The sequence below is a fragment of the Tupaia chinensis genome, unplaced genomic scaffold, assembly GCF_000334495.1.
Source record: "Tupaia chinensis unplaced genomic scaffold, TupChi_1.0 Scaffold140176_1, whole genome shotgun sequence".
In the NCBI taxonomy this organism is placed as follows: Eukaryota; Metazoa; Chordata; class Mammalia; order Scandentia; family Tupaiidae; genus Tupaia; species Tupaia belangeri.
The window spans coordinates 230,847-243,894 of NW_006200055.1; the positions used below are offsets into that span (position 1 = coordinate 230,847).

General features: G+C 39.2%; 1 protein-coding gene across 1 annotated transcript; it reads right to left on the minus strand.

The window, feature by feature from the left end:
• Window positions 1-11,669: 11,669 nt before the first annotated feature.
• LOC102470677 (olfactory receptor 52H1) lies at window positions 11,670-12,626 on the minus strand. Its single transcript, XM_006162527.1, has one exon. The coding sequence runs from the start codon at window positions 12,624-12,626 to the stop codon at window positions 11,679-11,681; it is 948 nt and encodes a 315-aa protein (XP_006162589.1). The 3' UTR covers window positions 11,670-11,678.
• Between the last annotated feature and the right edge of the window lie 422 nt (window positions 12,627-13,048).

A 13,048-nucleotide genomic window follows, 5' to 3' on the forward strand; every position in this document is an offset into this window, starting at 1 on the left:
GAGGGGCCATTAGCAGTTCCCCCCAGTCGCCAAACTGGAAATTGAGACTTCCACACCATCTATTTCTCCAGGACCTAAGAATAGCATGAGGAGTCAGCACTGGTTCAGGGAATGAAAGCCAGAGCAAAGAAACCAATAAACATGGCAAAAACCACAGAAATAATTCAGAAGACGGATGAACCGCTGGGGCAATTTTATGAGAGGTTCTGTGAAGCATACCAGGTCTATATTCCATTTGACCCTGAGAGGTCAGAAAGCCAGGAAATGATTATTGATGGGTTTGTTTCCCAATCTGCCCTAAGATCTGTAGGAAACTACAGAGGCAGGAAGGCTTTGCTGGGGTGAATGCTACCCAGCTCCTGAAGATTGCTAACTGAGCCTTTGTGAACTGAGATCCAGAGGAGAAAAAGGAGGCAGATGGGCCAATGAAACAAAAGGCAGCCCTGTTGAATGCTGCCATTAGACCATGGATGCCCCACCCATTTCCAGAGGGGAACCGAAATCCGGTCAGCCCAGACTCAGACCAACCCAATGCACATACAGCAAAGTGGATGGACACTGGAAATGTGAATTCCCCAAGAAGAAGGCAAACTAAAGGAGAATGACCAAAAATCCACCAGGGGTCCTCAAGACCTTCCACCCAGAACCCCCAAGGGACCTCTTGGCCATGATGGAATCAGAATAAGACCAACTGGGCTCCATGATCCTGGGCCCCCAGGGGCCCCTGGTCAACATCAAAATGGGGGGCCAGAATGACATTCATGGTAGATATTGGAGCTGAACAGTATATTGTCACACAGCCTCTGCCCATCCTCCATCAGGGCAAAAAGCCACCTTCATGGGGGCCACCGGAAACACCAAAACTCAGTCCTTTCTATAGGCAAAAAGCTGCCAGCTGTAGGATGGGGGGGGGGGGGGGGCTGTGGACCTGCCTGATTGCCCAGTCCCATTGCTGGGAAGAGACCTATTGACTAAACTCAGGGTGCAAATCAGCTGTGACTCATCAGGCTCGGCTGCATTGACTGTCAGCCCTGCCAAAATCCTGACTGTAACAGTGCCCAGAGAGGAAAAATGGTAAATATTCATCCCCAGGAAAGCACTTACTATTGACTTAGAGAATTTTCCAGATCAGGAAACTGAGCCCTTCTGAAGGAAGTGATACCTCGGTTTGGGCTCCCCCTTATAATAGGGTCAGACAATGGCTCTGCTTTTGTGACAAAAGTCACACAGCGAGTAAAAAAGCCCTTAGGCATAAGATGAAAACTTTACACTGCTTACCGACCTCAGAGTTCTAGAAGAATGGAACAAATGAATCACACCCTCAAATCCACCCTAGCAAAACTTTGTCAGAGCAGTGGGTGCCCCTGAGTGGATGTCCTACCACTAACTCTGCTCTGAGTTTGATGAACTCCACAGAAACAGAATCATTGTCCTTATGAGATCCTGTTTGGCCAGCTACCCCCTTTAGTCATCCAGGCCAGAACAGCTGACATCCATCAGCTGGGAATGGCAATCCTGACTCAAGATCTAGTGGCCTTGGGTAAAACTTTAAAAGAAATAGCTCGTGTAACCTTAGAAAGAACCCTTGTTCCCCTTGGAAACTGGATACACAAACACGAGTCTGGGGACTTGATTGGGTTAAAAATTGGAAAAGAGAATCACTATGGCTCACGTGGTTGGAGCCATATGTTGTGCTTGTTACCCTCATTGCAGTTAAGGTTGCAAAGCTGACCCTGTGGATCCACCATTTGTGAGTGAAGCAAGCTGTAGTACTGAAGGATTCCTGGACCTGATGGTGCAAAACCACCCTGAGTAACCAACCAAGGTGACCCCCAGAAGACCAAGACCCATCATCAAAACTACAGCCTGCTGCAGCCACTCCTGGGCTGGCTGCTTTACGTACGATGGCAGCTTGAGAAGTCTACAGCCCTGCTTTGGTGACTCTGGATGCTGAATAATCTATGCACATCAGAAGCTTGAGGACAGCGATGGATGACACCCCAACGATACCCTTACAAACTCTTACCTTGAAGCTATCAAATATCAACTGCTTGTCACTGCCCCAGGAAGCTATATTTACTGCCCTCCTGTTAATTGACCCTCCTCAAGTATGGTTGAGGAGGCTTAGTCATGTTGGATCATTAGAGGCATAGAGCTTATGTATTGCGAATGTTACAGAACTGGTTAGGTTGTTCAACCTTCAGGTCAAAACTCTTGCACGCTACCCACATACTCTCATAACATATGACACCAGCATCCTGAAAACATAAACTTTGAATCACAGCTCTCTCCCCTTGACTAAGATTGTCTTTTACTAACATATATGAAGAAAGGTCTTCTGTTTTTCTTTTATATTTCCACATGCTCAAATAAAATAGATGTTCATATAATAATCCAAAAACATTAAAAAAACATACATGGGCACACAGAGTTAACTCTAAGGCTTGTCATTCTACAATCAGACAAGTTCATGATATGAAGATAGCCTTTGTGTTCCTTCCAAGTCAATGGCAGTGAAAGGAGGGAAAATACATTGCTATGTTAAAATAAATTTTAAAAATAAATAAAGAAATACTAAAATAAAATAAATTTAATAGAATAAACATTAAATGCAATGTAGTTCCTGATTGGATTCCGTTTAAGCAAGCTAGATATAAAATTTAATTAATAAATAATTAGAAAAATAAATAATTAGAAAAATTTATTTTTTAATTTTATTTATTTTTTTAATTTTTAATTTTATTCTTAACTGACAAGTCATAATTGTGTAAATCTATGTTGTATAATGAGATTTTTATTTTATTTTTTTTAATTTAATCAGATGGAGACAGACAGAGAGAGAAAGGGAAAGTGAGAAAGAAAGCTGCCAGGATCAAGACTCAAGTCAGCCATGTAGAAGTCCAGTGCCCCAACCACCATATCACCTGCCGGCCCCCAATGTAATATTTTGATATATGTTTACAATGAGAAATTATTGAAACAGACTAATTAACAAATCTATCATCCTACACCCTTATCATATTTTTGTAATAAAAACATTTAAAAATCTATTCTTTTAGCCATTTTGAAATATGGCACATTATCATCTATTACAGTCATTGTTCTGTGCAGCAGGTCACTAAAACTTATTTTTCTTGTTTAACTGAATCTTCGTACCCTTTGATCAACACACCATCTTTCCTCCCCTCCCCCTCTTGCCCTTTCCCAGCCTCTGGTAACCATCATTCTGCTCTCTATACACACTAAAATACTATTCTGCCTTAAAAAGAGAAAGAGAATCCTGTCCTGTCATTTGTGACAAGTCAGATGAACCTGGAGAATAATATACTAGGTGAAATGAGCAAGACACAGAAGTACAAATATTTCATGATCTCACTCATATGTGAAATAGTCAAAAGTTGAACTCATAGAGGTAGAGAATAATTGGGAAAATTTAACTATAAACTAGATGTATTACATGATATAAAGGAATTAGCGTTAATTTTCCTAGAGGTGATTACAGTACTCTGGTAGCTATATACATATATGTACATATACATGCAAGTACCCAGTGCCCTGATGGCATATTGGTACAGAATATGTATGAGCTCTGAAGCCAGAAATCTAGGTTCCTCAGTTTAAATTAATCCACATTCCACAACTTACTAGCTATTAGGTTGTTGGGAAAGTCATGATGTGTTTTTCTATGCAAAAGTGCATCATAACATTCCCGACAATGCAATACATAAATTTGGACAAGCTAATTGAACTATATGATCTTTCCATTTCTCATTTTAAAAAACTCAGTATCTATAATTCATACAAGGTATTATTGCAGTTGATTTTTGTTTGTTTGTTTGTTTGTTTGTTTGGTGAGGCACACACAAAAAAGTTTTTAATATACTGCCTGGACTATAATAAGCATGTAACAAGTTTTGCTTTTTTTTATATTTTAGGTTTTTGTCATAGGATGTGTGCTCTCACTGCAGAGAGACAGAGAGAGGGAAAGTTTGAAATTACACCCCCCCACACCACTGGGGATGGCTATGCCACAGACCCTTCTCCTGCATTCACCTCTTAGGGCTTTAGGCACATATGCTTATGATTCCAATATGATTCTCAAAAGCCACAGGGTCTGGGATTTGAGCCGGAATGGGCCATGTGAGAGTCCGGCTGCTTAACCACTCTGCCACTGTTGATGTCATTTTACCTCTTTTTATTAGATAATATTTCATGTCATTTGTACTATCATTAGCAGTCAGGCTATATAGTGGAGAACAGAAATGAACAGATGCGTAAGAACGACCAGGAATACCCTGAACATATACCTGTAGCAATGTACTTAATTCTTTAGGTTATAGATTCTTGGTCTGGCACAGAAATGCCTGAGTAATGCTAACTGACACCACACTTAACCTGGTTGTACGGCCATCTTTTCTCATCTTTTGGTTGGTGCCCATTAAGGAGAAATGTGCAAGTACTAGAGACCATGACCTCAATTTGTTCATGGAAATTGCTCAGGGAAGGAAGATACCAATGCCCCATCTGTGGCTACTAGGACATGAAGCCCTGAGCTCTTCATTCATTCTCTCTTTCTCTCCAAGCCTTAGCCCAAATCAAACCCCTTCAAATTAAGAGCACTCACCTAATCTCAGGAATCAGGATGAAGGGAGAGGAGGAAGAGTGTGCTAACAGATGTACAGACAACTGGAAGAGGGACAGAACAAAGAACTGAGTGATGAGGAAGGAAAGGATTTCTCAGAGAGGTTGATTCTTTGCCCATTTATTTTCTCTGGCCATTGCTCAATGTAGGGACAACAGAGCTAATTAGGGCCTCAGGGATCCTGAGGGAAGGAGATTTAGTTTTCTATTAACTCTGTCTATCCATACATATGCTTTCAAGTTAGCATTACTTTAGAGTGTTATTTATTTACATATTTATTTCATTTGCATGTGAGCTGATATTCATGTGGGTGGAATGGAAGGGGTGTGTGCATCTGTATGTGTATGCACATGTGTGTGTATTACATCAGTTAGGTGCCAAAGTTCGTATTCTCTCATACCAAATAAAGGAGTTTGGATAAGTTGTTTAAAAACTGATATCATACCTACCTACCTCTCAAGATTATATGGGACTGACAAATTAAGTAGGTCAGTGTTAATGAAAATGCCTAACATTGACAAATTCTTAATGTAGATGGTAGACTGACAACCTAGGGCACAAGTTAAAATAAAAACTATATCATCCACTTTGAAGTGTTCTAATGCAATTTTCCATAGTAGGGTTCCATAATAAATATTTATAAGCTCTGCAGTGGATTTGTTGTTGAGTTTTTTTTCCAATGGGGGACAAATGTGGATCTGAGCGTAAAAATCGGAAAGCTGGAAGACTGATTAGAACTGTCCTTACCGGGTCAGATATAGAACAAGTCCTGGACACTATTTCCTGTAAAGATCTATCCAGGGATGTTTCTCATGGGCATTGACACCTGCTTCTTTGAAGTATCTTTGATTAAATGCCCCGCTTTAGTTTCAAAACCGTTGTGTCCCAAACTGCATCCACTATTTCCCTAAACCTGCTCCTCTTTTGATGCTCCTAAATTCAGCAAATGTCACTTCACAACTCACTTGATTTTGGATTTGGGAGGTTTTGTTTTTTGTTGTTTTTTTTTCTTTGTCTAATTGTATAGCTGTTCCCTCTTAGTATCTCCTAAATATTTTTCTCTGTTTCTGTTATCAGATAGGGAAGTACTATGATGGATGCTCATTTTCTGGAATGATTAGACGCTATCCATGACACAAATAAAGCCACAGCTGTAAGGAAAGTATGAAAAAGAGTTTTAACCAGTACACTCGGGAAATGTCCAAATGGACAGATCACCAGGTGGTGATTGCTCTGAGAATGGGATTAGGAATTACTTTTATTGTGGGTTCTTGTCAAGAATATTTAGGAGGGGAGGTCTGTCATTTAGCCAGCTCTATAGATTGTTTTCTGGGGCTTCAGTTGCTCTTGTGCACTTCTTGTGTAGCAAGGGGAACTCCAGGGCCTGGAAGAGGGAAGTTGAATACATGCCCAGTATGGACTTTGAAGGTATGAGCATGTGCACGATTTTCTCCATAGCAGTCCAGCACCTCCAGTGGAAAGTTAAATATCAGTCAGGCAACTGAGAGGGTGCCTTTGTGTGCATGTATTGCTGTGGGGAAAGAAAACTACATTCTCCAGGTCCTCTAATGACAATCTAGGCAGTAAAAGTCAGATAAGTTTTCCCCTACTGACTCCAGGAATCTGGCTGCAACTCCTGATTAGTGACGTGTCAGCTGTCTTGGTGTCTTAGGGCTTCTGCTGATACTTATCTGACCACCTATAACATTTCCATTGGCCAGTTCTACTATGTCTTGCTTAAATTACTCTAATAGCTTTTTATTTTTATTTTTATTTTTCCATAAGGTGTGTGCACTCACTGGAAGGAGACAGAGAGGGAAAGTAAGAAATCATCCCCTGGGGAGATGACCACAGTACAATCCCTTCTCCTCCATTCTCCTCCTGGGATTTTGGGCATGCATATACTCATGCCCAGTGTGATTTTCAAGTCACAAGGTCCAGGATTTGAACTGAAGTCAGCCATGTGGGATCCAGCGCCTTAACCACCATGCCACCTACTGGCCTCTATAATAGTTTCTTAAAAGATCATCTTATTTCCATTTTTGTCTCCCTCAATGTATTTTTCACACTGCAGACAAACCATTCTTTCTAAAGTGTACATCTAATTATGTCATTTCTAAGCTTAAATCTCATTTCAGGCTCAGAGCATTAGCCCTTGTTATTTCTTCTACTTTTTTTTTTATCTTCATCCAGATCTTTGTGTGATTGCCTGATTTTCATTATTGGGAACTCAACTTGAATTGCGACTTTATTATTATTTTTTCATTAGTAAAGACAATATAAATAAATAAAGTATATTTCTATGGGAAAACTTCTCTAGCTTCCTGTTAGTACCATCAGAAATTTCCGAATGCTCAGACCTCAATTTTTACTTAAGAAGCTTTTATCCCACAGTTCTAAGAGTCAAGTCAACTTCCCTGAGTTTGCTGCATTCAGTCTGTCTCTTATGTGCACAAAAGATCCAAGTATAACTTTGAATGGTGGACTCCAAAATTGCTAATTCATTTGCTTTTATCTCATCTGTAGGCATGTTTCTTTCTGGTTGGACACAATACTAGTCCACTTTCAAAGCCTATATTTTTACACCCAATATTGCAAGACTGATAATTTACTGAAACTGCTGGTTAAAAGCATGCCAGTGTTTTGTTTATATACTACATGTAAAGTTTTCTTGGGCTATTATTTTTATAGAAAGATCAGGTAAGCTAACGGTATAAAAACTTTTCCTTTGTTTTTCCTTTGGTATACTCTTTGTTCCCTGTGTAGATGTCTTTCTTTCTTTGACCAGATTGTACAGAAAGGAACAGGTTCTAGGTAACTTGCTTGAGTTTTATATGACTACCTGAACAAGCATAAGGTTATAGAAAATTTAGAGCTTAGCATTGCTATAAGAATCTGGGCTAAAAAATAATTTTCTGGTGAATCAGTTCATGATTTCGACTGAACTGAAATAGGAGTGTGTTCTGGTAACCTTCCTTCTTTATTTATAACTCACACCTTAAAAATTGAACTATACTTTCCACCCTTTACCTGCACTTAAATGAAAACACAAACAACTATTTTTCATGCAGATGTTACGGTTTCATTAGCATGATCTAGGAGTAATGTAAATAAAATACTTTAAAGCAGAAGTTCCAGCAATTCAATGACTATTAATTACACCATGACTATTATACCATGTATATAACAATTTGTTTAATTTAAAATCTTGGTCCTATATTTTGGAATGATTAAATTATTGAGACAAGAATTTCCTGTCTATTTTAATATGTTATTCATAGGGACCAGCAAGTGAGGTGATGGTTAAGGCACTAGACATTCCCACATGGCCGACCAAGGTTTGAGTCCCAGACCTGGTGGTTTGCTTTCTCACTTTCCCTTTCTCTCTCTCTGTGTATCTCTTTCTGGTCATATTAAAATAAGTGAATGAATAAACAAAATTAAATAAATAATTATTTAAAAGAATTGATTCATGTAAATTTTGGCACCCATCTAAGTAATAAAACTCCCAGTAAACTGTTTTGTATAACCACAGAATCAAAGTTATTTAGAGACTCCTTAGCCCCATTGAAAGTTATTTTATTAGTTTATTTCTAGTTAGAGTTGTTTGCCTTTCATTCAGGTAGTTAAAGAGTTTAGAGTTTTCCTTAGTCAAAACAGCAAAATCAGTTGCCCACACTAATGCCTAAAGGTATTTGAATGGACAAAGTAGAGTGGCTACAGTAATCTCCAGTCCCCAAACTATCACAAATTCCATATCAAAGTGCACAACCAAAACAACAGATTTATGAGTTAGGTTTTAAAATACAATTTGAACTTTGTGGCTACTAAAATTTCCTATTAGTTTGGGGTCAGCAGATGGTGTCACAGTTACGTCGCTGGACTCCCACATGGCCAACTGCGGTTCAAGTCCCAGACCTGATGCCTTCAAAATCACACTGGTGCATGTGTATGCATGCCCAAGATCCCAGGAGGAGAATAGAGGAGGAAGGATTGTGGAGTGGCCATCCCCTTGGGGGGTGATTTCTCAATTTCTCGCTCACTTGTCTCTGTCTCTCTCTGATGAGCACATGTGCCCTAAGGTTAAAACCTCTTTAAAAATTAAAAAAAAACTCTTAGGCTATTACATAAACTCCTTCCAACAATCTTTTTTTCATGTTCTGCAATTTCAACTTCAGCTGTTCTTTCTACCTAAACCCACTCCACCTCTTCAGTATTTTCAGTTACTTTGATGGACTGAAGCCTTTTATTTTTGAGCTCTGTGTCTTTACATATGCTAGTTTCTCTGCCTGGGTCATGCCCTTTTCCCTCCCTCACTTGACTGGCTTCTCATGGTCCCCATCTTCCTAAAAGAAAATGTAATTTCCTTCAGTGAAACCTTTCTAGCATATCTAATTAAAGTTGGTTTTCTCTAATAGCCATTCCAAAAGCAGTTTTAAATCTTTATTTCTTTCAGTCTATCATAAAACCTAGCACAATTTGTTACATGCCCATTTGGGTGTTACAGATTGAGGCTCACCTCCCTCCTTGGACTACAGACTCCATAAGGATAAGGTCCACCTCATTTTTGTTCAACATGGTATAGAGTATTTGACACAATGTTTCAAGCATAGAAAATGTCAAATATGTGCTTAATGTTGTTTAAGTGAATGTATGAATAAAGATTGCCTGGAATTGAGTCCACTCAGCACTCTGAAGGTTCTAGAATATCTAGATTAAATCAGAACCAAAGAGATTAGCACTGGTATTGACCCCCCCCATAGATTTTTAAGCATTTACTAAATAGAAATTACAGGTATTTCCTTACTCTATACTAAAATCAGAGACTGAAGAGTTCCAGAAACACCCAAAAACTGTGTTTTCTGAGAATGTGATTAATGACGCCACTCAAGGCCCTCACTCTAAGAGCTCTCTAACGATAGATAGTTCTTCTTCTTCATATCACAAGTGGTTTTATTTCTAGGAACACTTAACTAGCTTCTAGGGTAATTTATGCATATACTGTGTACTGTGTAACTAAGCGTGCTTATCTCTCACATAGACTATCAGAAAGCTTAGAGTTGAATTTATGACCCACATGTGATAAGAGAATAAGAATTCATGCAGGTAAAAAGGTTATTTCCAGTCTATTTCTTGTCATTTTCTTATCTTTTTTCTACATTCAATCATTGTATATCATTACAGCATATAAAATGAATTTTCCCAGAACAAATGCACTGTATTTTAGTTTAGTCAAAGATATTACCAAACATGCTACCATCAACAGATAATTTTCCATTTTTCTATCCTCTAAATGCTTTTATTCTTTCTTTCCCCCCTTGATTCCCTTCCTCTTACCCTCCCTGTTTATTTATTTATTTTTTTTTTTTTTGAGAGAGAGATTTTCGCTATAGGGCGCGTGCGCTCGCCAGACAGAGAGACATAGAGACAGAAAGTGAGAAATCACCCCCCAGGGGGGATGGTCACGCCACAATCCCTTCTCCTCCATTCTCCTCTCGGGATCTTGGGCACGCACGCACATGTGCCCAGCGTGAGTTTTAAGCCACCGGGATGTGAACCGCAGTCGACTACGTGGGAGTCCAGCGACGTAGCCATCACGCTAACTGCTGGTTCCCGTTCCCTGTTTATTTTTTATTTTTATCTCTGTTTTCCTTTCTGCTTTTACTTTCCTACCTATACTTTGTAGTATTTGTATTTATGGTATTCAAAATATATTAGAAAATTTTGGAAACAGTGTGTGTGAGACCTTTGTCAGACACTGTGAGAAAGAGTATAAATTTAGATATTCTTTGAAACCAAAGAGCATACTTTTCCTATTATTAAACTGTATATTGAGCATTATTGTAGAAACACTACTCTAGTGACCTGTGAATGGTGTACTACAGTAGAGGAGGGAAAACAGACTAATGTTAGGAAGACCATATTGGATTCTGGTATTTTGAGTAAAGTAAAAAGTGATGAATAGGTGCCAGAAGGTGGCATGATGATTAGGGCACCGACTTCCACTTGGTAAACCGTGGTTTGAGTCCTGGACCTGGTGGCTTGTGTTCTCACCTTCCCTTTCTCCTTTCTCTCTCTGGTCAAATTAAAAAATAATAATTAATTAATTTAATTAATAATTCTATTTAAAAAGTGATGTGTGTTTAAAATATTGTGGTAAGAAAGGAGTTGGTTCCCAGTTGACTGGTGAATCTAGGAGTCTGTTTAGAAAAAAACAATGGGCTTCAAAGATATAGATATGAGGAGGGAATCAGATATCAACTCTCATGGTACCTTGCAGATAGCTAAAAATAGTAATCTGTTGATTGAATTGGTAACAGAATGACTCACTGTGACACGCTAGATTAGAAGAGATGATGAGTCATATGAATGGAGACACATTTCTGCCATTTCTTACTCTGTACATGCTTTTCCATCTTATTGCCTATAGGAATTTAGTTTTTTCCATTTATTCCTTACCAAGGACTCTACCCACTCACATCTCATTTGGTTTTCCAAGCTTGAGTGGAAAATGAATTTGAGTTTACTATTGTCTTCTTCTTTTGCCTAAGATAAACACCCTTTTGAATTATAAAATTTCATAATTATCTATTTGATAAGCATTGCTTATATACCTACTGTATTTTAAGACCTATACTTGATTCTGTGTAGAAATAAATAGGAGCAGCCAAACAAAAATCTAGAACCTCACAGAGTCATCACAGTAGTCATTCCCTGCCCTTCTGTGATGTATATTTAAACTACATGTTGTATAAATCTGAAAAAAACTCAGATTCCCTAGATACAGCTTTATAATGAAAATGTGATGCCCATCATTTTGACATTTTTAATAGCAGTTTTACAATCAACTTAAAGGAATCATAAGAAATTTCATAAGCTCTTACTTCCAGAAGTTAAGAGAAAAATGTTTATTATTTCCTAGACTCAGAATTTATTAGAATGACTGAGCAGACTTCTGCCAGCATAAGAAAGCAAAACTTCAGTTCCGACTAATAATAGATCTTTTTGTCTGTCCTTTCCCAGATTTAAGGTATAATCATTGGAATTGCTTTGGAAAGAGCAGAAGAATGACTTTGCTTCGGATCTGCTTGGTCTTCACACCATAGACAATAGGGTTGAGTGCAGGTGGGATGATCACATAGAGGTTGGCAAACATAATGTGAAAGGTGCGAGGGACATTGTGCCCAAAGCGATGGGCAAGAATGGAGAAGAACGCTGGTATATAAAACATGAGGATGACACAGACATGGGACCCACAGGTGCCGAGGGCTTTTTGGCGAGCTTCTTGGGAGGGGAGGCGAAAGACAGCACAGAGGATGAGAGTGTAGGAGATAGCAATTAGAATTACATCAGTTATCACTGTCATGATGGGAACACAAAAACCATACCAGATATTGAGGGAGATATCAGCACAGGCAAGCCGGGCGACACCTATGTGCTCACAGTACGTGTGGGGTATAACATGGGTACTGCAGAAAGGCAGACGGTTCACAAGAAAAACACATGGGACGAAAACACAGAAACTTCGGAAAGAGATTCCCACAGCAAGTTTGACAATAGTTTTGGGAGTTAAAATAGTAGTATATCTCAAGGGTGAACAAATGGCCACATAGCGGTCAAACGCCATGGCCAGCAGTATGGCTGAGTCCAGGACAAAGCTGTAGTGCAAAAAGAATAACTGGGTGAGACAGCCAGGAAAGGTGATTTTCTGGGGTCCAAACCAGAATATGCTAAGGGCTTTGGGTACACATGTGGTAGACAATATGAGGTCAGTAACAGCCAACATGGAAAGAAAAAAGAACATAGGTGCATGAAGACTATGCTCCACTGCAATAAGGTAAAGAAGGACACTATTGCCCACAACTGCCACAAGATAGATCAAACCAAAGGGGATGCTGATCCAGGCATGGTACTGCTCAAGTCCAGGGATACCCAGAAGTGTGAAGGGTCCTGTGTTATAGCTACTCAGGTTGTACGTGGCCATTGAGATCTGATGAATAGCGTCTGTGTCCTAAAAACAAATTGTGTATGATGAGCATGGAAAATTGTATGGTAACTTTTCCCCCACCCCTTCCTCAGGGCTGGCTCTGCTCTTTTCTGTATTCCAAGAAAGATTCTCCCGTTGCCACCAAGAGTTGTGCTCACCACATCAAGAAAGATTCCCCAAACCCTGTGCTCCTAGTACTAAACAGTTACTCTGGAATATTCTCTAAACTGCATAAACTATTCTTTCCATTTTGAATGACTATATTGTTCCCAGGTCAATTTGATTCGTTGCTGTGTAGATGTGAGTATAAAGTAAAGGAGTCCAACTACACTCAGGGATAAAAAGAAACTAAGAAAAGTAGGTCCTAGTTGAGGAAATGAGATCATTAACAGTCATAGATTCCTGACATGCTTCAGGCT